At 53.9% G+C, this 22223-nt stretch overlaps 6 protein-coding genes across 6 annotated transcripts; 1 reads left to right on the forward strand and 5 right to left on the reverse strand.

Annotated features, from left to right (window-relative positions):
- Positions 1-50: 50 nt before the first annotated feature.
- Positions 51-3498, reverse strand: CAOG_07165 (hypothetical protein). The gene is made up of 4 exons (XM_004343839.2): positions 1470-3498; positions 1044-1333; positions 818-930; positions 51-702 (listed from the first exon to the last, which is right to left on the reverse strand). Exons 1-4 carry the CDS (start codon positions 3475-3477, stop codon positions 138-140), a joined length of 2976 nt encoding a protein of 991 aa, XP_004343889.1. The 5' UTR covers positions 3478-3498; the 3' UTR covers positions 51-137.
- Positions 3499-3553: 55 nt separating this feature from the next.
- On the reverse strand, positions 3554-4906 carry CAOG_07166 (hypothetical protein). The gene is made up of 4 exons (XM_004343840.2): positions 4360-4906; positions 4159-4260; positions 4008-4062; positions 3554-3839 (listed from the first exon to the last, which is right to left on the reverse strand). Exons 1-4 carry the CDS (start codon positions 4876-4878, stop codon positions 3604-3606), a joined length of 912 nt encoding a protein of 303 aa, XP_004343890.1. The 5' UTR covers positions 4879-4906; the 3' UTR covers positions 3554-3603.
- Positions 4907-5185: 279 nt separating this feature from the next.
- CAOG_07167 (myosin 10) lies at positions 5186-13192 on the forward strand. The gene is made up of 12 exons (XM_004343841.2): positions 5186-5225; positions 5789-5902; positions 6080-6241; positions 6357-6541; positions 6628-6959; positions 7047-7153; positions 7259-7394; positions 7483-7916; positions 8040-11836; positions 11984-12590; positions 12685-12903; positions 12992-13192. Exons 1-12 carry the CDS (start codon positions 5205-5207, stop codon positions 13061-13063), a joined length of 6186 nt encoding a protein of 2061 aa, XP_004343891.2. The 5' UTR covers positions 5186-5204; the 3' UTR covers positions 13064-13192.
- Positions 13193-13298: 106 nt separating this feature from the next.
- CAOG_07168 (hypothetical protein) lies at positions 13299-14733 on the reverse strand. Its single transcript, XM_004343842.2, has 2 exons — positions 14538-14733; positions 13299-14412 (listed from the first exon to the last, which is right to left on the reverse strand). Exons 1-2 carry the CDS (start codon positions 14666-14668, stop codon positions 13314-13316), a joined length of 1230 nt encoding a protein of 409 aa, XP_004343892.2. The 5' UTR covers positions 14669-14733; the 3' UTR covers positions 13299-13313.
- A 292-nt stretch (positions 14734-15025) lies between these two features.
- On the reverse strand, positions 15026-18031 carry CAOG_07169 (hypothetical protein; the record flags this gene model as incomplete). Its single annotated transcript, XM_004343843.2, has 5 exons — positions 15026-15979; positions 16077-16199; positions 16285-16359; positions 16435-16560; positions 16652-18031. Coding segments are annotated over 5 exons (2658 nt in total), but the record flags the coding sequence as incomplete, so codon positions are not given.
- Positions 18032-19368: 1337 nt separating this feature from the next.
- CAOG_07170 (hypothetical protein) lies at positions 19369-22050 on the reverse strand. The gene is made up of 6 exons (XM_004343844.2): positions 21893-22050; positions 20941-21606; positions 20782-20864; positions 20421-20710; positions 20205-20343; positions 19369-20098 (listed from the first exon to the last, which is right to left on the reverse strand). Exons 1-6 carry the CDS (start codon positions 21968-21970, stop codon positions 19462-19464), a joined length of 1893 nt encoding a protein of 630 aa, XP_004343894.2. The 5' UTR covers positions 21971-22050; the 3' UTR covers positions 19369-19461.
- Between the last annotated feature and the right edge of the window lie 173 nt (positions 22051-22223).

Below are 22223 nucleotides of genomic sequence, written 5' to 3' on the forward strand. Positions count from 1 at the left end.
ATTGATATTCATCACCTCCCTTCTCACTGGGCTCATTTTTAAAGTCCAAACTATCAAGTAAAATCTAATTCCTAAGAGTTTTGACAACACGACAATTCAAGAAAGAGAGAGAGAGACAACATAATCCATCAAGCTTTTCAGTCATCCAACGCATCTTCCCAAAACCAGATGCGGTACTGCGCCTGAAGAATGGCGACGGCGAGCAGCTGGTTGCAGCAAATGATCATGAGCACAATGCCAATGTACGTGGGGCCGAGGAAGACGGTTCTCACGATCGCGGAAATGTCGGCAAACACGCGCGGGATGCGACGCTTGATAAAGTAGTAGCCAGCCACGCCGGAAAAGAGGAACATGAAGAACAGTGCAGTCACAAAATACAAGCAATTTCTAAACTGGCTACTGGTCAGCACCGTGACAGACCCTGCGGCTTGTGTGACATGCTCCGAGAATGGATAGAACGAGTTGTTCAACCCGAATCTCAGACCGGGCGCAACAGAGAGAAAGAAAATGCACGAGTGCAGCTGGCTCAGCACTTTCCACATGAAAAACTGGACCTGGCGACGATGGTAGCCTGGCTTGACGTTCGAATGACCACGATCCTCAATGTCGTCCTTCTCAATGGGCACTTGCGACTTATCCGTCCCGCGGCACGTGAAAACGCCTTTGAGAAACGCCTTAATCCAAACTCGGAAGCGGAACCATCTGCCATACAAGGGAGTGAGGGCGAGGGCGAGACGGAACAGGATGTAAGTATTCAGAGTCACAGTCATGTCACCAAGTGTCGCTGGTGAGATTGAAGAAAAAAAATAAAACATACACGTCGGTCAAAAACAGCAAGTATGCCATGTTTTGAATAAACTTGCTTGCAGCGACTGCGAAAAACGTGGCGCTTTCGGGATTCTCCACTTGTGGGTAAGCGACAATCGCAAACTACAAGATCGAAGAATGGTCAAGTTAGCCGCGTACTCCAGCAGCAACAACAACCAACCGAACAACCAACCAACCGACCAACCAACGAAAAACACAAAAAAGGCGTGCAGTACCGTATCATCGAGGTGCTCCATCCACAATCCAGCAATCAGCATCGAAATCTCAATCGGGAAAACATCGGTGATGGACAGCAGGATCTTTTTGAAGATGAACGTGACGATAAACAGGACAAAGGATAGAATACTTTGAACGGAGCTGCTGCCAACGCGGAAGGCGATCGTGTAGAGCGTCAGGAGACCCATCAAAATCAGCAGACAAATTTCCACCTTGAGGAAGACCTTGAGGCGGAAAAAGTACAATGCGGGGCTTTGCGGATAGATGATAGCTTGGCTAAAGTACAAGCCTAGAGATCCCCCCACCCCGTGAGAGCGAGGAGAAGCATGAAAACAAACCATCGCAATGGAGTGAGGAATCGAAGGCCACAACACACAAAATCCAAACAACAACAACAACCAACAAAGCAAAAGCGTCCATCTTACCGCCCATCGTACAAATCATCGCTACTAGCAAAGCGACCAGGCCCATTGCATGCCAGGACTCGAACAATCCGTAAAAGATGAGGAAAAACACCGATTCTCCCAGATAGGTGCCCACACAAATGTGGATGAACGAGGTCAACGGTCGCCACGGGACAGAGTCATCCAGGCACGCGCAAAACACGATGCAATTCAGGTACGAGAACAAGGAAAAGGTGACTGGGTTGACAACGAAAATCCACACGAGCTTGTCAGACAGGGCTCCATCGACATCGCCCAGCGGAATGACATTGTAGAAGAGGACAATCAATGCGATGGGTACCAAGAAGGTCAGTAGAACCAACACTGGATTGTGATATGGAATCCATGTCGGTGCATGCACACGTGCAATTGGCGCTGGAGGGGGCATCTCTTCGCCAAAACCATCATCCTCTCCATCGCCACCAATGCTCTTCTGGTGATCGAACGATCGCAGGTGGGGATGCTCCGAGCCTGGCAACAGCAAGTTTTCCGAAAGGGCAGCAATGTCCTCTTCCGACTGGGCGTTGCTAGCGTCGTGGTCGACTGAGGGGACTGACAGGCCGACAGTAGTCAAGCGAATGTCAGAAGAAGCCGACGACGACGAGGTAACTGAGCGGTCGTCAGAGCGTGTCGAATCTCGGGCCGGGCCATCAATAACAATCGCGACATCGACAGACTTTGGCCGCGAGCTCTTTGGCGGATTTGACAGTCGTTGGCTGGCATTGTCTTCTTGAGAGATCTCGGAGGCTGTGACAGACCCGGATTGTTGTGTGGACGTAGAAACGACCGAATTCGTGTTGTGGTTGTGGTGATTGTGGCGGCCCTCTGGCCGGTGGTGCTTGTATTTTGCGTGGAGCTTTTCCTGGATCACGCTGGCAAAGGTAATGTTGTCCGTGTTGGTCACCAATGTCCAGTCATCATTCTCTTCGCCAAGCTCCACCGTGCCAAACAGATGGACGTCCGGGGAGCGCGTCAGGTTGGCATCGGACTTGTTGAACGCCTGTGGCGACACTGTCTGATTCCGATCGGGCAGCGCGCCCGTTGAGTGTGAGCGGTGTGTTTCCAGGGTAGTGAATTCCGAAGATGCAAGTCTTCCAGGCGCGACAGATGCGGCGTGGATGGGCGCTGCAAGTGCCAGACCAGCAAGGGTGAGTGCGCCGCCGCCGGGCTTGGAGAACGAGGAGGGAGCAGTTAGAGCCTTTTGGGTCGTCTCTGGAAGCAGCAACCTGGCCTGAAGGGGCGCCGAAGCAATGCGGTCAGCGTGGCCTACTTGTGTTTCAGTCATCACTGCACCACTGAGGTCGATGGCCATGGCAGCAGCAGCTTTAGGAGTGCCAGCAGCACTTGGACTTGGAGCAGCGCTGCCGATACGTATGATCTTGGGTGACGCGCTCGCCAACATTGCATCCTCGCTTGCATGACTTGGTACATCCACAGCGATCTTAAGTTCGCTTGTCTGAGCCACGGCGACAGAGTCACCGATCGCTGGAGTGGCTGGGATTGGCATTGAAGGAGTGGTTTCAGGAGCCTGCTCCGGCGCTCCGACCAACGTTCCGGCCTCAGTTGCAGCAGCAGTATCACCGTTCGTGGTGCCTGCATCTGCTTGTGTCGTCGTCGTCTGCGGCTGCTGGCCATCCATGAGAAGGACTTGGGCAGGCGGTTCGGGGACCGTGTGGGCTCGCTCTGCCGCTGCTGCTGGTACTGGTGCTGGTGCAACGGCGCCGGCTCCGTCACTGTCGGCTGGCTGCCCCTGTGGCTCAGACTCGGCCAGAGTGTCAGCGGGAGCGGCTGCAGCAAGTGCATCGGCGGGTTCCGCGAAACCGCAGCTCGAGCTCGAGTTCGCTGCGTTTCCGTCGTTCTGTTCAGCCGCCGCTTCAACAGCAGCCACTGGATCGGATGCTGGGGATGTGGACGATGGCGGTGGTATTGGCGAGGCGGACGGGTCGGGGTCGACCTCGCGAGGATGATCGCTGTCAGGCAGCGAATCCATTAAAAAAAAAAAATAAAAAAAAACACGGAAAATAACTGAGCGGCTCAGACAAGAACGAAAAATATACAAATAAAATTGCATTTTCAAATGTAGATCGACCTTTTTGTTTGCATAGTGGTTTGTGGGTCAGGTAAAGTCGTGTGGAACGACGCGGATTTGGACGGGGCGGTCCTTGTACGTCAGAATCGCAGTGGTCTCGGAATCAAAGACAACCGACTTGCCGAGCTCAATGCAGAGCGCGGATCGCAGCAACCCAGGCGTCTCGAACGGCGCCGGGTGGTAGATGCGCGCAGTCTCGGCGGACATGACAATTTGTTCCGGATGAAAGTCGACGGCGAGTTTGCCTCCGTACAAGAGTTTGTCTGCTTGTTTGAATTGTGGGATGGTGTTGCGGAGGATTGAGAATTGCAGTAGTAGAGAGAGATAAGTGAGATCAACATAGAAGGGGAACAGGGCGCAAGTGGTTCTTTGGTAAACTTTACGCAAAACTGATTTTCCGACGCTTCTCAACCTGAAAGCAGCACACTCACCATCATCCGTGATCGAATGAAAGACGATCGGTCTATCCTCTACTCGTACAAAGTTCTGTTGAGACAAGATGGGGTGAGCGCACATAATTTCGATGGACAAAAGAGGCGTTTTCACCGATACTTATCAAAGCCATCAGCAAACAAAACGTACCACCTCCCGCCCACACATGGACACGTAGGGAAAGACCTCAGTGTATAGCCCAGTTGTGTTTCGCCGCAATCGTCGAAAGAAAAAGTCCAAAAACACCTTGTCCTGCACATTCGGAAGGCAAAAAGGTGAGCGTTGGAGCATTTTAACTGCATGCTGCAGGCAACACTGCTTGTGCATCACGATGGCACATCAGTATCGCACCTTGAAACATGTGACAAAGTTTTTAATCTTGACGTCGTCCAGGAAGAGTTGACCGTGGTGGTCGACAAAGTAAAAGTACTGCCGCGTGAACTTGGATTCGGATTCACCAGCCACAGGCGGCGGTTTTGCTCCTTGTTCGTATGGATAGCTCGAGTTTGAATTGGATCCAACGAGGGACGACGGAGACAGTGGGCTTTTGTGCTTGTCGTTTGCAGATGTAGAATTCGTGGTTGCTGGGTCAAGATAGCCAGCACTGTTCGTTGGCGGCGATCCAGACCCGGCGTTGGCATCCGATCGCAGAGTGACTAGTGAGGTCGTGAATGCTCGGGCGATGGTGGCTGTCGGCGGCCGTGGAGCAGAGGTGGCTGCAGCAGATTGAACGCACGTCAATCTGGGCCATGCTGCTGCTGATGATTGGCTTGAGGGTGCCGTTGTCGTTGCAGCAGCATTCTGGTGTACTCTACTAAGTCGCTGCAAGAACCCTCGCGTTGTCAGCGCTGAAGCGACGCGTGTGAGCATCTTGTGAAAATTGGAGTTGAAATTGGAGTTGAAATTGGAGTGAACTTGGAGTGCCTGGTTCGTGTCTCACGCAATCGCCCCGTTTTCCATCAGATCCATGTACAATGATCATATGCGAGTGAGCTTGTCGACACGGCGGGGCTTAACGAGCCTCCTGAGCCGATCTGCCAATCCGGCTCCGTTCGTTGAATTTTCGAGCCCCATTTCCATGAATGCCTCGGTGTCCAGTCCAGTCCAGGCCACTGATTCTCTCTCTCCTATCTTTGACGCTAAACATCACTCTCTCAGAATTCCAGTCTTAGTTTCACTCCTTCATTTTTTCAGAAATGGCTTCGTTCTTTGAAACTGTAACGAAAATTCAAACTCAATAGAAAAATCCAATGCAAAAAACAAAAAAAAAAAAAAAAAAATTATTTGGTTTCAAATTTTGAGCCTTTTTTTTTTTTTTTCTTTTTGCGCTTCTCTTTTTCCTCGCTTTCTTCGTCATTCTGGTTGTTGAAGTTGATGATTCTTGTTTTGCTTGGACGGGGACGACCGGGACGTCCGAGGGAAGGGCGGGCAACTGAGAGTCAAGGGAGAAGAAGGGGGTCATCCATTTGACTTTATCAATTCCAAAACTGCTCCTCCTTCCCTTCCTTCTGCTTCTCCCACCACCCCCCACCACCACCCCGCGGCTTTCCTGATCCTTAAGTTCTTCCTGTTCCTCTCCTTCTCTCTCTATCTCTCACTCTCTCTCTGACGATGAGCCGCCTTGCGTGATCCTTCGCTTGTGATTTTGAACCTTCTGTTTATGGTAGTCTCCCGTTTTTTTTTTTTTTTTTGATTTTTCCCCTTTCCCTCTCACTCACACTGCATCTGTCCTCCAAATGTTGCGTTGATACTTTTGGGAACAAAAAACAACAACAACCAGGGATCGTGGGTCTGGCTGCGGCAGAACGCCAAGGACGCCAGCGCGCCACTGGAAGCCGCTCGCGTCGTTGCCAACAGTCCGGCAGAGACGACCTTCCAGCTCGAGCTGTCTCAGGTGAGACCAGTGGATTTTGAAGTTGTGATGATGATGATGATGATTGCAGATAGCACGTTTTTGCATGGGCGGGCGGGGGGCAAAGCGGTGGGACATGCTCTTCCACACTGAGCCGACCGCCTCACCACAGTTCACTCACTGCCCTCCATTCAATTTGCACATTCATACTAATTGTAGACCCAAGTCAAGCTCGCGAATGCACAGCTCACGCGTGATATTGTCACGCCAATGCATTCGACAAGCGTCGAGTCGGTGGAAGACATGTCCACACTCAGCGATTTGCACGAAGGAGCGATTCTGCACAACATTCGCCAGCGCTACGCCAACAGCAATGTCTATGTACGAACAAGGAGGGAGGGAGGAGGAGGAGGATGAGCTTTGGTATATATGCTTCCATGTGCTATGCGGCGATGCTCATTTGGCGCCAAAATCGCCGCCATCCCCTTCTCTTTAGACCTTTATCGGATCCATCCTTGCTGCAGTCAACCCGTACAAGGCGCTTCCGATCTACGGCGACGAGGTTTTGCAAAAGTACAACCGATCTGTGCTTGGTGATCTGCCTCCGCACATTTACGCCATTGCCAACGAGGCCTTTTATGCCATGCTGAATGACAAGCGCAACCAATGCGTCTTGATCAGGTAAACGCGCGCCCCCTCCCTTTCTCCTTCCCCCCCCACCCTTCTCTTTCTTGAAAACATGCTCACTTCTTCATCTTCTTCTTCAGTGGAGAGTCTGGCGCCGGCAAAACAGAGTCGACAAAGTTCATTCTCAAGTTCCTGAGCGCCCTCAGCTCGAAAGACTCGGTCGTGGAGCAGCAAATCTTGCAAAGCAGTGCGATTCTCGAGGCGTTCGGCAATGCCAAAACCGTGTACAACAACAACTCATCGCGGTTCGGCAAGTACATTTCCGTCCAGTTCTCCGAGAACGGCTCGATCGAAGGTGCCAAGTTGACCGACTACCTGCTGGAAAAGTCGCGTGTTGTTCGTCAAAATCCGCAAGAGCGCAACTATCACATCTTTTACCAACTGTTTGCTGGTCTGGATGCTTCCGAGAAGGGTATGCTTTCGTTTGTTTCACGCATTCTCAGCGCTTGACGAGCGCTAACTTGAAATGCTTGTTTTCCATTTCTGTTCATCACGACAGAGCTGTTCAAGCTCACTGGTGCCCCCGACAAGTTCCACTACATGAATCAGAGCGGCTGCATCACAGATCCGTCCATCGACGACAAGACGGACTTTGAGCGCGTTCGGGTGAGTGACTGCTTGGTTGTGGGTTTGAATTCGTCACACTGAAAAATCCCGTTGACTCACAACCCCTTTTCCCTTCCCCTTTCCCCTTCTTCCCCGTCAACGCAGTCTGCCATGCAAGTGATGGCATTCACCAAGGAGCAAACGCAAGATCTGCTCAAGGCGCTCGCCGGTATTTTGCATTTGGGCAACCTGAAGTTTGCTCAGGAAGAAGGCCAGCCCGTCAAGATTGCCAACGCCGCTGGTAACAACGCTTGTTGAAAGAAATTTAGTTTTTGAAATGGGAAGAAGAAGTGCCAACCACATGCGGACTCACTTCACCACTGCGACAGATGCGGCCCTTGCTGCCGAGTTTTTCGGCATCGAAAACCAGCTCTTCCACGAGTCCATGTGCTCCAAAAAGATCACCATGCGCGGAGAGAGCATTTCCACTCCTCTCGAGCTTCCGGCTGCCCAGGACTCTCGCGACTCGCTGTCGATGAACATTTACGTCCGCCTGTTCGAGTGGATTATCAACCGCATCAACCGCATTATTCGCGCCAAGGACACGCTGGCCTACATTGGCGTGCTCGACATTTTCGGCTTTGAAAACTTCAAGGTCAACTCGTTTGAGCAGTTTTGCATCAACTATGCCAACGAAAAGCTCCAAATGTACTTTAACCAGCACATTTTCTCGCTGGAGCAAGCCGAGTATGCCAAGGAGAACATTAACTGGTCCAGCATCAAATGGGTTGACAACCAGGCCTGCATTGACATGATTGAGAGGGTGAGTAGCACAGCTTGCGCGTGGTTTTTGTGATTTTCTGTTTCATTCATCTCACTGTTTGTTTTGTTGCTTTGTGGCTTGTTTTCCCCACTCTTGTTGTTGTTTTGTTTTTTGCACCTCCAGCATCTCGGTCTGCTCGATTTGCTCGATGAGGAGGCCCGCTTCCCCAAGGGCACGGACGAAACAATGCTTGGCAAGTTCAACGAGCAGCACGGCACTGGTGCGTTTTACCTCAAGCCGCGCATGGCAGCCAAGGCTTTCGGTATCAAGCACTATGCTGGCGATGTGCAGTACGAGGTGGCAGGATTCCTCGACAAAAACCGCGACACCTTCCGCGAAGATCTTGTCGCAATGCTCCAGGAGAGCTCGTCTGATTTCATCTACGATCTGTTCGAGAAGGTGGCCGTGTCGGACAAGGGCGCGAAAGGCGGCCGCAAGAAGCCCACAGTCTCGTCCCAATTCAAGGATTCGCTCGGTGCACTCATGCAGGCGTTGGGAGCCGCCCACCCGTTCTTTGTGCGCTGCATCAAGCCAAACATGCAAAAGGTGAAGGATTCCTTCGACGCCACCGTGGTGATGAATCAGCTGCGCTACTCGGGCATGCTCGAAACGGTGCGCATTCGCCGCACGGGCTTCCCTGTGCGACGCGCCTTTGCCGACTTTCTGTACCGCTACAAGGTGCTGTGCGTGACGCTTGGTGGCGCTGCGGCCGACCCGAAGGGAGACGCCAAGGCGCGATGCCAGCTCGTCCTCGCATCTGTCGACAAGGCCAACGAAAATTGGCAACTCGGCACGACCAAGGTGTTTTTGCGCGAGGCGCTCGAGGCCGTGCTCGAAAAGCAGCGTCAGGAGACGCTCAAGGCTGTCGCCAACAAGATCAAGGCCCGCATCATGGGCTACCTTCAGCGAAAGCGCTTTATCAAGATCCGCCGTCAAGTCGTCATTGTGCAAAAGCTTGTGCGCCGTTACTTGGCGCGCCGCCGATTCCGCAAGGCCGTCAAGTCTGCCATTCTCATCCAGTCCATCTTCCGCGGATTCCGAGCCCGCCGTCTGCGTGCGCGCCTCATGGAGGCCAAGCGCAAGGAGGAAGAGCGCCGCCGCGAGGAGGAGCGTCGCAAGGCCGAGGAGCGTCGCAAGGAGATGGAGCGCCTTGAGCGTGAAAACAAGCTGCGCGAGCTCGAGGAGATGCGCCGCAAGGCCGAGGAAGAGGCCAAGCGCGCCGCCGAAGAGGAGGCCCGCAAGAAGGAGGCCGAAGCCAAGCGCCAGGCCGAGGATGCTGCCAAGGCGCGCGCACTCACCGAGCGCCTGGACAACGAGGAACGCGAGCGCAAGCGCCTTGAGGCGGAGCGCCTGGAGGCGATTGCTGCCGAAGAGCGTCGCAAGCAGGAAGAGGCTCGCTTCTTGTCCGAGCGCGATGCTGTTCTGGACGAGCTGAACGACCTTGGCAACGAGCTTGACGACGCGGACGTCCAGTCGCTCAGCATTGGGTCGACTGCTGGCGGCAGCACTGGCGGTGGCGATGCATCCGGACTTGGCGGTGACGACGACGACGACAACGACAATGCCGGCGGTGGCGGCGACGATGAAGACGAAGGCGGCGAGTCGGCCGACATTGAGTACGAGGCGCTCAAGCTCTTGCGCGAAGGCTATATTCTGCGCCACGACACTGGCAAGTCTGCGGGCAAGAAGGCTTGGAAGCGAAAGTGGGCCGTGCTGCGCGAGGGCTACCTGGTGCTGTTTGGCCAAAAGCCGAATGCCCTCAAGTCTGGCTGGGTCATCAAGCAGAGTGGCACGCTCAAGAACTGGACGCGCCACTACCTTGTGCTCACCAACGGCACGCTGGCCTACTACAAGTCGTCCGACGAGGGCGAGGAGGCCATCAACGTGCTCGCCCTCAACAAGTGCAGCGGCGTGTTTGAGGCGACGGGCTCCATCAACAAGGACAACGCGTTCGGCATCATTATGCCAAAGAAGACGTACTACTTTTGCACAGACACGATTGAGGAGCGCGCGCTCTGGGTAGACATTGTCCGCAAAGTCCACACGGGCATGACCGACCGCTCGCAGCTGCGCAAGCTGGAGACGGAAAAGCTCGACTACAAGAATGCCCAGGAGATTATCGAGACCCGCTACGTTGTCTCGATCGCTCCCACCATGCCTCTTGACGAGCAAAAGAATGTGTTTGTGCTGCAAACACACACGCACGCGTACACGCTGGCGATCGAGAAGCACGAAGACATGATTGAGTGGAACTTGCTCTTGTTGCCCAAGGTGTCCAAGATTGAGCAAAAGATGGCTGGCTCCGTCATGGAGGGCTACCTCATGAAAAAGACGCGCACCGTCAACCGCCGTCGCTACGTGGTGCTCAAGGAAGACTCTATTCGCTACTACAAGAAGCAGGATGACCAGTTTGCCGTGGACTCCATCGAGCTCAACAGCCTCTGCACTGTTGTCCCGCCTGTGGACATTGTTGGTCAGATGACGCACCAGTGGACGTTCAAGGTGAACTCGCGCCGTCGCACCCTCGTCTTTACCTCCAAGTCGTCGGAAGATGCCTACGCTTGGATTGACGCCATCCGCGAAATTATTGATTCCAAGCCCGTGATTGAGAGCAAGACTCAAAAGCTCATCACCGAGATCAAGGCCGTGAAGGCGAGTCATGTGGGTGCCATCTACGCCGCATACCCGATTCTCACGTACACGCCGCTGCACATTTCGGCATCGCTCTTGGCCCTGCCATACGGCTGCCTGCACCACGACACGCGCACGCTCCACACCGAAGCGCTGTCCATCTTCCGCACGCTGCTCGAGATGGAGAAGGCACAGGATTGGATTCCACACGCACAGAACGTGCTGCAGTTTGCCATTTCCATCGCTGTGCTGCGCAGCGAGATTTTCATGCAGGCGGTCAAGCAGACCATCAACCACCCCAAGCCTGGCAGCCAGCAGCACATGCGCTACTGGTACCTGCTCGCCGCCCTCTGCAACGTCACGACGCCCGAGCGCAAGTACCAGCGCTACCTGCGCTTCTACCTAAAGCGCGTCATTGATCAGACATCGACCACCTCGACGGTGATGGCGCCCGTTTTGGTTCTTGCGCGCTCGTGCCTGCGGGCGCTCGATGAGCGCAAGAAGCGCGAGTTCCCCTCCAGCCGCTTGGAGCTCGAGGCCATCCAGCAGGGTACGGACGTCTCGTTGCCCATCTACTGCCTGGGAGAACGCTCGTGCAAGGTCAGCGTGTCGACTGCCACGACCGTCAAGGACATTCTCGGCGATATTGCCAAAGCGCTCGGCCTGTCCAACGCACGCAACCGCTTTGCGCTGTTTGAGGAGACGGAGGATCATGAGAACTCGCATTTCGTGGGCGAGTCCATGCTCGTGCTGGACATTTTGGCAAAGTGGGACATGCTCACGGCGGAGCAACGCCAGCAGCAACAGCTGCAGTACTTGGCGGTCGAGCAGCAGGAGCAACTGCGCCAGCAAGCCGTTCAGCTGCAGCACCAGAAGGAAAAGCTCACACCCGCCCAACAGCAGCAACTTCAGCAGCAAGAGCTGGCCAAGAAGCAAAAGGAAGAAGCTGCCGCCGCGGCCGCCGCGGCCGCCGCAGCGCCTCCATCTGCTGCCAGCCTGTACGAGACTGCGCTGCGCAAGTCGTCCATGTCCAACGATTCTTCATCAGCACCACCACCACCCGGTGTTACCATTATTGTCGACAAGTGGCGTTTGGTTTACCGCGTGCACTGCTTCATGGAGACTGACTTTAAGCGCATCGACAATCCGATCGAGCAAGACTGCTTGTTTGAGCAAACGCATGTTGACCTGGTCCAGTTCCGTGTGCCCATGTCGGACGAGCAGCGCATCAAACTCGCCGCCCTCCGACTCCAAGCCAAACTTGGCGATTGCGATGTTTCCAAGGACATGTAAGGAGAAAGCGAGTGCCAGCGAGTGCCAGCGAGTGCCAGCGAGTTGATTGATGTTTGGAATGGTTGTATGCTGTTCATGTGGTGGCTGAATTTGCAGTGTTTTCCTTGGTTGTTTCTTTTGTTTTGCTTGTCTTCGTTTGCCAGCCCCGACATTCGCCCATTCTACCCAATCTTCCTGACGCAGACGGCCAAGCAAAGCGAAAAGGCCGGAACAGCTGGAATTGGATCGCCCGCTGGTTCGAGCAAAATGGGAACATTCCGAAAGACATTGGGAACGCTTCGTCGCGGCAAGAAGGACGACCCCATGTTTGCGTCCGAGTCCCCGGCACCCGTGCTGCCTGGAAGCGCAAGCAGCTCGCCCATGAAGATCAAGCGTGGCCAGAGCGCATCGAGCTTGCACGGCGTGGATGTTGGCGAGGACAGCGAGGCGTCGCACATGTCATCTTCCCCCGGTGCCGATGAAAAGAAAGCCGGCAAGTTTGGCACGCTCATGAAGGGCGTCAAGAGTCTTGCCAAGACCACCTCGTCCTCGGCGCTCGTGTCGTCCTCGACGAGTGCAGCCGGTCCGCGTCGGGATGACGATCTCCGCGTTGATCCATTCGACTTGATTGACGTCAAGGCGGTCACTGCAGCCATCGACGAGGCATGGATCAACCTGGCCGGCACCAGCAAGCCCGAAGCGATGCGCCAGTACATGGCGATCGTGGCCTTTGAGTGGCCGTACTATGGCTCTGCGATTTTCGAATGCGAGGTATGCAAATGACATAGGTTTTGGTTTGAGTCCCTTTTTTTTTTTTTTGTTTTGAACATGAGCTGACTGTGTTGTCGTTGATCGGATCGGTCAGAATGTGGCAATCGAGTCCTGGCCAAAGGATATCCTGCTCATTGTCAACCAGAAGGGCATCACCGTCTGCAAGCAGCCAGCGGGCGCAGGCGCGCTTTCGCCTGCTGATCGTCTGGGCACGTACCCGTACTTTGGCATTCTGTCTTACAGCGCACCCAACGTCAACTCGCTCAAGTTTGTGGTCGACAGCCCTGGGAAGATTTCGCTCACCACGCCAAAGGTAACGCACGAAGAAAAGAGCCTTGATCTTGTGTTTGTGATCTCGGTTGACTCAATTCATTCTGCATTGGTTTGGTTTGCGAATCTAGGCTGTTCTCATCACCACCATCATCAAGTCGTATATCGAGGAGCTAGTCAAGCAAAAGCAAGGTGCCAAGTGATTCTTCTTGTTCTTGACATCCGGAATCCTCCATGTTTTGTCGTTCGTTTTGATTTATTTTTGCTCGTTGTCACGTACTTTTGTGTCAGTTAATCCATGCTTTTTTTCTTTGTTGCATCACATTGACAAGTTACAAATGCGACAACATTACTGCAGGACCAGCACTTCCATGCCAAAAACCAAAAATGCCACAAAGAAGAGCACCTCCTTAGCAACGCGTCGCATCGTAAATGTTGGCGGTGCTCCACAAATCACTCTTGCATCCTCCCTGGACGAGCAAGAACGAGCTCGATCTCTTGCAGCGGAGCTAGCCTTGCAACATCGGAATCCTTGCGAATCAACGTGTTGGGCAGCTTGTGAATGGCTGCGACGTGATCAGGTTGAATGCCGAGTTCGTGCGAGCAGGCTTCGAGCAAGCTGGCATATGTGAGATGGTCGGTGGGAAGTTCGAGTTCTACGAAGTGGAAATCGCCTGCGACTCGAGTCTTCACCACGAGTCGGTTGTGTTGGTCACGCAATACGAGTGCAGAAATTGCTTCGGCAACGGCGGTGGATGCAACGCCATGAGGCAGCTGGGAGAGGGCAGCCATGTTGGGCGACAATGGCGGGTCGCGGTCTGCAAAGGAGGAGGAGGAGGCTCGTCGCACGGACTGCTGCAAGTTATCGAGCTGCGACTGCAACGAGCGCAGCGTTTGGTACTGGCTTGGCGTGAATCCTCCCGGTGCTGTGGTGGAAGGGTGTGGGAAGGCATTGGGCGAGCGCGGGGCCTCGTCCTCCCCTCGTGTCGCAATCCCAGCATGACTGCTGCTGCTATTGCCGCTATTGTAACTGCTTTGGGCAAAGTACCCGCTCCCAGTGGTCGTGCGCGAAGGCGACGGCGGCGCAAGCGACTGCTGCAAAGCTGTTGACGATGGATTCTGGTACGACGACGAGGACGACGACACAGTCGAGCTCATCGCTTGCAAATGTTGCGCACTACTCGGCACAGGCGTTGTATACGGGAATTCCGGATGTCGCAGGTAGTTTGGCACAAACTCGTGGTGCGACCCCGTGGACGAGGTGGACGCCGTGGAGCCGGTTCGCTCGCGTCCTGCTGCGTCTGCCGCTGTGCCCGAGAGCGACAGTCCACCATGATGTGACAACGACGACGACGACGACGGCGTGCCAGGTGCAGCACCCGCGCTGGCAGGCAGGAGCGGCAGTCCGAGCGCAGTGCGCAGCTCGTCGCTCGTCGCCATGTCGCCCGGCGTCTTGCCAGATGCGTTCTGGATGGTCGTCTGTGCGCCGCGCGAGACGAGGAATGCGGCAATAGTGACGTGGTTGCGATGCACGGCCCAATGCAACGCCGTCCTGCTCAGACGCAATGCGAAAACAATACATCATTGACAGGTAGCAACGTTAATCCCACTCAACTTGGCACACAAATAGCACATCGATAGACAACCATAACGCAGGAAATAGATACGGTGACTCACCACTTGTTCATCAGGTGCTGGGAGTTGACATTCGCGCCGCCAGAAACAAGCGACCGAACGCCGAGCTCGTCTCCTTTGCAGGCGGCCTCGCGCAGCGACTCTTCGATATTGAATGCTGCGCCGTATGCCATTGGTGCTGAATTGGTACGAGGCAAGCTGGAGTTCAAGGCGAAACTGTTGAGAAAAATAAAAACTAGCAAAAAAATGAAAAACTGAGCCGGTTTCCAAAAAAGGAGTTGGTTTGACAGGTGCATGTCAATACAATCGAAAGCACAATATGCAACAAGCTTGGAACAATGGACTTTAAAAGCGGCTCAAGGGAGTAGCATGCTGATGTTACAGAGAAAAACAACAAACACAATCGCACACAAACAGAAGACACATTTCACAACCACAACAACGCTCTTGTGACGCTCACAACGATACCAACTTTGTACATCTGCTAATGGTCAAGGTTTTTTTTTCATTTCCCCCATCATTCGTTTGGTTTACACGTGCTCGAGAATGGTCACGAGCTGCTTGGCAATTTTGGCAATCTCGTACGCGAGCGTAATCATGTTCTGGACGCTCTCGTCGTCGCCACCGCTGGCCTTGGCAGCAATAACGTTGAGCTTGCGCGACGCGTTGATCAGAATCGTCAAGCCGGCACGGAATTTCACGCGGTACGGCTCGTTGCCGACGCAGAGGTTGGACATGGACGTCAGCGACGAGGAAAGCAAATCCATCACCTGCTCGTAGCGATCGTGGGCGTTCACCTTGGCAGCCATCATGAGCGCCTGCATGGCCTTGTGCACGTTGTCAGCCTGCTCTTGGATGTCGCCCTCCCAGTCGCTGCGGGCCTTGTCGACCACGCCGCTCTCTGCCAGCGAGTCGTCCTCTGTGAATGCTGCAAACGGATCGGGGCGTTTGGTTGTCGTTGGTACAGCATACGTAGGAATTGTCGGCGTGGAAGCACCCGACGACGACGACGATGACGAGTGTGCCGTGGCCGCTGTGGCAGACCCAGCACGAGCACGACCACCGGCGCCAGAGTCAAACACTGCCTTGGCGGCAACAGCAGCGGATCCCGACATCGAGCTGGTCGAATTGGACCGTAGGCGTTCGTTCTCGGTGAGCATTGTGGTGAGCTTGCGCTGCAGCGTCGACTGCTGTGCTTGGTGCTCGTTGAGTTGACGCTGGAGATCCTCACAGCGCGCAGCCCACTGGTCGCGCTCGTCGGCGAGATTCGAGTTGACCGAGCGCAGGCTGGCACACGCGTCAACGAGCGACTGAATCTTGGTCTGGTCGATGCTTCCGGAAAAGCCAGCCTCGTGCGAGCTCAGCTCACGTCGCAGGCGTTGATTGTCGGCCTGGAGCTCATCCACTCGAGCCTGCAGCTGCACAGCGATATCATGGGCGGCCTCGCTCTTTTGCTTGAGCGCCTCGAGCTGCTCTGTAAAGTTCTGCAGAAGAGGGACGGGAAAAAAAAAACGAATGAAAAAAAAAAGAGTGAGTGCGCAATGACAGTCTGAAGTTATCAACGCATGCAACGACGCATACCACATCGGGCTTGAGCGATCGCAGGTGCTTTTCAAGCATCTCGGCCCTCTCGCGCTCGCTCTTGAGCAACAGATCGTGCTGGGAGGCGAGCTCGCGCAGCGCACCGTCACTTTGAGAATTGGCCTAATCGGAGTTGGAAAAAAAAACCACATGCAGTCAGATACATCCAAGGCGATCGATCACACAGTCGAGCAAATTCGCAACCAACCTTAACGAGCTGCATCTCAAGCTGCCGGATTTTTGCTCGCTCCGCCTCGATTTCGGCACGATGCGTTGCTTTCAGCTGAAAAGTGGATTACATTTTGCAAGTGAGCGAAATCCCATAGGATAGCGAAAGAGACAGGGCTGTATCACAAACCTGTTCGAGAGCAGCCGAGCCGCCAGTGGAGCTCTTGACCTGTGCCTCTTGCAGCATTTGGGTGGTAACTGCGAGCTCTGCTTTCAACGAATCAACAACCTCGCGCGACTGTCCGGCGAAGGAGCTCTGATTCAGGGGAGTGGGGAAGAAGCAGACACGTCAGCAAACAAGCAAGCCAATCGAACAAAAACAAAACCCCAAACGCAAAAACACCCACTCGGTTGATAAGTCCAGCAGCGGTCGCCGATTGCTCGTCAAACACAGAGTCGTAAATATGGGCATCGTCTTGCCAGTGCGCGTGATTTTTCAGGCTGCCGGCAGGAACACTCAGATCCGGTTGAGAGCCAAACGCGCTGTGCGGATCGTGCGGCTTGCGACGCGGGATTTTGCGACGGTTGGACTCGAAGAGAATGTCGGAAACGAGATCGACAAACTGGGCATTGTTCAGGGTGGAGAGCTTTTGGCGCGATTGGTTGCGCTGCGTGTGGAAGACTGGGTTTTCGGGCAAGTGGGGCACAGTGACGTGCTCGCCGCGCTTGTGGTCTGCAGAGCGGCGGTAGGAGCGCTCCGAGTCGCGACGGTCAATTTCGTCGTACACGTCCGAAGCGAGGCGCTCAAACTGCTGCACGCTGAGCAAGCCGAGGCGTTGACGAGCAGCGTCGCGCTCGGGCTCAAGACGGGCCTCGAGGCCCTTGGATTCGAGCACGACGGGGTGGGACTCGGGCAGGTTGCCGGATTCTTCAACAAAGACGGAGAGGTGACGGGAGAGCGAGTCGGTGAGCTCAAACCGCGCCTCGCGCAAAAAGTTGGCAATCTTGACCTGGCCGCACATGCGCGCGCACATTTCGGGCGTCATGCCAGCCGAGTCCTTGAGGTTGCTGTCGGCGCCGTTGCTCAGCAAGAGCTGCAGCTGCAGGGCTTGGCCCGCGAGGGCAGCGGCGTGCAGCGGCGTCTTCATGCCGTCGCGATCGAGCGGGCTGGCACGGCTGGGATCGGCATTCGACGCAAGCAAGTGCAGCGTGCGCGAGAGGTCTGCCGTGGAGACAAACGAGTACAGCTGCAGCGCGAGGTAGGCCTCGTTCTCGAGGTTGGGATCGACGCGCAGGAAGGATCGCTGGCGGTACTTTGTGTTGATAAAGGACTGCTTGATCTGGTTGGCGTCCTCCGGGCCTGGCTTGGTGACGCCCATGTTGTGCATTTCGGCCTCCCAGACGCTGTTTGCCTCCTTGTTGCCGAGCGTTCGGAGCAGATCGACGGCAAGCATGCTCCAGTCGTTGTGCTGGATGGCGCGGATCTTGGAGACGTGCGAGCCGAACGACTGGTGCACAATCGCGCAGTTCAAGCACACCACAACGGCCAGGTTGGTCGACGCCCAGTCCGGGTTGGGCGTGCTGCAGTCGGCGCACTTGAGGTTGGCCGGGTTTTCGCGGATGAGACGGAGCGCGTCCGAGCCCGAGCACCGCGCTGCAGGGTTTGCGCCCGGTGGCAGTCCACCCATCAGCACCGACGATGAGTGCGGAACGCTCGCGCCTGCGTTCGCGAGGTGGTGGTTGGACCCGACGACGCGCGCTGGCGAGGCGCTTCCGGATGTCGCTGGCTGCGAAGGCGAGCGGAGGGGGGTGGGGGGCAAGCAGAATAGTCACAACAACAACAACAGCAACAATCAAAAGTGAGAGAGGAATCGAAGGTCTTCGTCTGGGTGGGGAAGAGGGAATGAGAGGGAGATGAGTGGAGATTGCATTGGGATTGAAGTGTGATCTGCTGCTCTCGACTGTGCAACCATCCACATCTACATGCAGACTCTGTGCATTCAGCTGAGATGAATCTCGAGTGTTTGATGAGCGAGAGTGCGTTTGGAGAGAGAGAGAGAGATTGAGTGGAGATTGCATTGGGGATTGATTCTGTTGCTGTTGCTCTCTCTCTCTCTCTCTCTCGCTCTCTCTCTCCAACGCGCTCTCCAAGGCACACCTCTGGTCATCGATGACTTGGTTGCCACACAGTCCCCAATTGCGGTCTTCCCCAAGCAAGCCAACCAAAGCCGCAGAACTGACAAAAAGTGCGCAAAAAGCAAAAGAGCACTTTTCTAGTGCACTCTTTGTTGCGCTTGGAGCACAGCAAAAGTCATCACTTTGAGTTCAAAGTTCGATGATCAGATGCTCAAAAAGCGAACGAAGAAGAAGCGAAAGAAAGAAAGCAAAGAAGCGAAAGAAAGCAAAGGGGAGCTTTTTTATTTTTTTTTTATTTTTTTTATTTTTTATTTTTTTTATTATTTTTTATTTTTTTTTATTTTATTGTTCCCACTTTTGGCCAGTGTCACATCCCCCCCTCTCTCTCACAAATGGCGGAAGAGTCACTCAGCGCCGCAGAGTGTGCATTGCGTAGACACGGACGGTTTTTGCAATGCCGCTGATTGTTGGATTCAACCTCAAAACAAAAAAAAAAAAAAAAAAAAAAAAAAAAAAAAAGGTTGCCGTTTTCAGCGTTTCTTGTATGGATTGTTTTTTTTTTTTTTTTTTTGTATGGATTTTCCATTGAGTTTTTTTTTTTCTTTATTTTTTTCTTGTTCTTGTTCTTCTTCATTTCGTTTTCATTCAGTCAATGAAGATCACTTCTTCTTCTTCTTTTCATTTGTCATCTCGCTTCAGTTGTGTTTGAGCAGAAGTGCAAACAACCAAAGTCAGTCAGTCAGTCAGTCACCTTGCTTTCCGATCCACGCCGAAACATTTGGTTTGTGTGATGGTGAAGAAAGTGAGTGGGTGGCTGCCTAAATAAGAAAGGGATCAACAAACTCAGATTAAAAAAAAAAGAAAAAACAAGCCAAAAATCATGACAAAACTAAATCAAAACAAAGCAAAGGCAAAAAAACGAAATGCAGACTCAATGAAAATCCGGAGCGAAAAACTGAAGCGGAGGAAACATGTTCAACCAAAAAGTTGTGTCAAAAGGGGCGTTTGTTCAATACATCAGTGACAGCACATGGTACACAAAAGTACAAGAGCGAGCAGACAAAAGCGAGCCACGGCGCCTTCAGCGGCCAAGCGACGAGTAGCTCGAGCTCACGGAAGTATCCGAGAGGAAATCGCCCAGGTCGGGACCGCCGTCGCCAGGACTGGACTGGAGCACATTGGTGGCAGGGCGACGCATGGACAGAGATGGAGACGGCCTTGCAATCGGAGGGGTTGAAATCACATCCGGAGGTCGAATGGTTGGCAAGGTGCTTCGCCGTTGGAGCGCTGCAACACCTGCATTGGGAGATGCGTACGTTCGATAACTGCTGCTGCCGCTGTTGCTGCTACTGCTATAATTGCTACTGCTACTGCTGCTACTACTGATGCTGCTACTGCCGAGCAAATCGCTCAAGGCGTCTTCCGGCAGGGCGACTGCGGGATGGGTGCTGTTTGCGCGAGAGAGCGACGAGAGCGAACGGCCTGGGCCTCTTGCGGAGCTACCAGCCAGGTCTGCCCGTCGACCGCTGGCCGGTGAACCCGAGCCTGCCGGTTCCGAGTTCGACCAAAGCTCACTGACATCGCGCACAGCAGTCACGGATGCGCCACGCGACAATCGCGGCATTTCTGGTGAGGTTGCTTTCAGCCCCGCAGTCATCTTCAAGAGTGGCGGACTTTGCAAAAACGAGTGTGCTGCTAGACACGAGACCATCGCGAAACTGTGACGTGGTAGGCCAGAAGGGGAATTTGTCAAATTGTTTTTTTTTTTTTTTGTTTTTTGGCGGGGTTGTTCCCAAAGTCAAACTCAACTCCAACTCCACTTACTTTAAATCTGGCACAGATGCACCGGTAAATTGAAAGTGCTGGATGTACTCGACGTTTGCCTGCCAGTGCATCGGCGCTGAAAAGGCAATGGCACGGGCCAGAAGCGGAATGAGTTCATCCGCAGTTACAACCGCTTCACCTGTATATGCGGTTCAAAGATGATCAGAAATCTCAATCATCAAGTTTTTCAAAGCAGCAGCAGCAACGTGAACGTACTCGCACTCCGACCCTTGGCTGCGAAATGCTCGGCAACCCCGTTGGCGATTTTCTGGGTCGTGTCTTTGAGACACCAGAGCTTTTCGGTCGGCGTGCGAAGCGTATCCAACCGCGATAGCTCCTTGAGAGCATCTGGCAGGTCGCACATGAACTGGGGCTTAATCCCCAGATGATCTGGGCGCAGCAAGGGGCCCAGCGCTGCCAAACGGTGATGCAGCTGCAGGTCGGCTTCTTCGTCAATCGCGCAAAGTGCTGAAAATAGCTTGGTGTGGATTCCGTCCAATATAAAGCTGTTGCACCAGGAACAGTGGTGAGTTTCGGGCTTTAACAATCACAGCGGCGTCAGTCAAAGTCAAGTCACCTCTCTGCTGCAAGTCGGATGGCATCTTGCACTTTGCTATCATCTCTTGAGGAGCTGAATAACTGGTTTCCATCCAATAAATCCTACAAGGTGATCCAATGAGTTTTTTGAGTTTGCGCACGTAACTCAGATCGCCAGCAGCCGTACAAAGACACCTACCGCATAAAACTGCTCGCACAGCATCTCAACCTTCCGCGATGCATGCTCAAGATACCCCTTGACAAGAACATAGCCTCGATTGAAGGCTTGGATGGCGTTGGTTGCTGACGCAATGGCGGACGCGTTCTCTGGAAATGCCTCGAGAAACTCTGCGTGCGCTGCTGGTGTTTTCCGCACAATCAGGGGGTCACGAGCTCCGCCCGAGTTGATAAACTCATGAACGCGCGACATGCGCTTGCTCTTGTCGGCGGACGACGCGGAAGACCCGAGTCCGTTCTGCTGTCGAAACGCGGCAACCTCGACGGGGCTCAGCGTATCCTGCAGCACCAGCACACGGAATTGCTTGTACTGAGCATTATAGAAGAGCTCCTCGGACATGATCTTGGCCTTGAACGGCTCGACGGATTGAGCAGCGGTGAACTTGACGTTCGCAGCAGTGAGTGCAGCTTTGCCGTCCAGCCCAGCCGGCGACTGCACGACGACATGTCCGTCTTCAATAGAGATTTCAATGTGCTCCTTTCCGCGCGCCGAGCTGTGGAACGTTCCGTGAAAGTACGGCGATGGCTTGAGAATGTGCGATTCAATGATTGGCTTTGGCACGGCGACGGTCAGCGGCAGGCCCGCCCAGACAGCAGTGCACGGCACGCAAATCACGTAGCAGTTGGTCTGTTACCAGAAGAGAAAGTCAAGTCGGAGGCCCAAGGAGGGTGAGAACAAGTCAGTTTGTGCAGCGAGCGAAACCATTTTGCGTCGCTCGCTCGGTTCCCTTCCACCTTGTGCTTCATATGGATTGCTAACATTTAGTCCAACGTCGCCATGAGACCTGAGAAGTCCCTCAGACCCATGGGGGGGTGGGTGGCTGCCCCAATTCCTCGCTCCTCATTCTCACACGCTGTTGAACGTGTGTCACACGTCTCAAAATGTTACGCTTGTCGCTGCAGTCCTCGCTCACCTGGGCAACATCGTAGAGTGCGCCGTGCTGATGTTGGAGCTGCTGCCAGAACAAGTTGTAGTCGAGATCGTCGCTCATTCAAAATCGAAAGAAGTGAAACAGTGATGGCAGAAAACGTCAAAAATCTCAGAAAATGAAAACAGCGGAACAAAGAAAAGAGTGGAAAAGAAACCTAAAACCAAATCAATAAGAGATTGCTCAACAAGTGGGAATTGGCACGCACGCAAGCAAGCAAACGAAACAAAGTGGATTGTCAAGCGAAAACTCTCTCTCTCTCTCTCTCTCGCTTGCCACTGCTTGATCATTGCTTGAAGTGACTGATAAAGTTGTG

Source organism: Capsaspora owczarzaki (assembly GCF_000151315.2).
Source record: "Capsaspora owczarzaki ATCC 30864 unplaced genomic scaffold supercont2.13, whole genome shotgun sequence".
Classification (NCBI taxonomy): Eukaryota; class Filasterea; order Ministeriida; family Capsasporidae; genus Capsaspora; species Capsaspora owczarzaki.

Excerpts from the sequence above, each read along its gene's own strand:
- CAOG_07165 (XM_004343839.2), bottom strand. The coding sequence starts at position 3,477 with ATGGATTCGCTGCCTGACAGCGATCATCCTCGCGAGGTCGACCCCGAC. Across the intron at positions 1,334-1,469 it reads GATGATTTGTACGATGGGCG|GCTTGTACTTTAGCCAAGCT; the intron begins GTAAGATGGACG and ends GGGGATCTCTAG. Across the intron at positions 703-817 it reads TTGCTGTTTTTGACCGACGT|ATGGTTCCGCTTCCGAGTTT; the intron begins GTATGTTTTATT and ends CTTGTATGGCAG.
- CAOG_07166 (XM_004343840.2), bottom strand. The coding sequence starts at position 4,878 with ATGCTCACACGCGTCGCTTCAGCGCTGACAACGCGAGGGTTCTTGCAG. Across the intron at positions 4,261-4,359 it reads ACTTTGTCACATGTTTCAAG|GACAAGGTGTTTTTGGACTT; the intron begins GTGCGATACTGA and ends CCGAATGTGCAG. Across the intron at positions 4,063-4,158 it reads CCATGTGTGGGCGGGAGGTG|AACTTTGTACGAGTAGAGGA; the intron begins GTACGTTTTGTT and ends TTGTCTCAACAG.
- CAOG_07167 (XM_004343841.2), top strand. The coding sequence starts at position 5,205 with ATGGCTTCGTTCTTTGAAACT. Across the intron at positions 6,542-6,627 it reads AACCAATGCGTCTTGATCAG|TGGAGAGTCTGGCGCCGGCA; the intron begins GTAAACGCGCGC and ends CTTCTTCTTCAG. Across the intron at positions 12,591-12,684 it reads CTGCGATTTTCGAATGCGAG|AATGTGGCAATCGAGTCCTG; the intron begins GTATGCAAATGA and ends CGGATCGGTCAG.
- CAOG_07168 (XM_004343842.2), bottom strand. The coding sequence starts at position 14,668 with ATGGCATACGGCGCAGCATTCAATATCGAAGAGTCGCTGCGCGAGGCC. Across the intron at positions 14,413-14,537 it reads CAGCACCTGATGAACAAGTG|GACGGCGTTGCATTGGGCCG; the intron begins GTGAGTCACCGT and ends GCGTCTGAGCAG.
- CAOG_07170 (XM_004343844.2), bottom strand. The coding sequence starts at position 21,970 with ATGAGCGACGATCTCGACTACAACTTGTTCTGGCAGCAGCTCCAACAT. Across the intron at positions 20,344-20,420 it reads AGCCAAGGGTCGGAGTGCGA|GTGAAGCGGTTGTAACTGCG; the intron begins GTACGTTCACGT and ends CCGCATATACAG. Across the intron at positions 20,099-20,204 it reads GCATCTGTGCCAGATTTAAA|TTTCGCGATGGTCTCGTGTC; the intron begins GTAAGTGGAGTT and ends ACCACGTCACAG.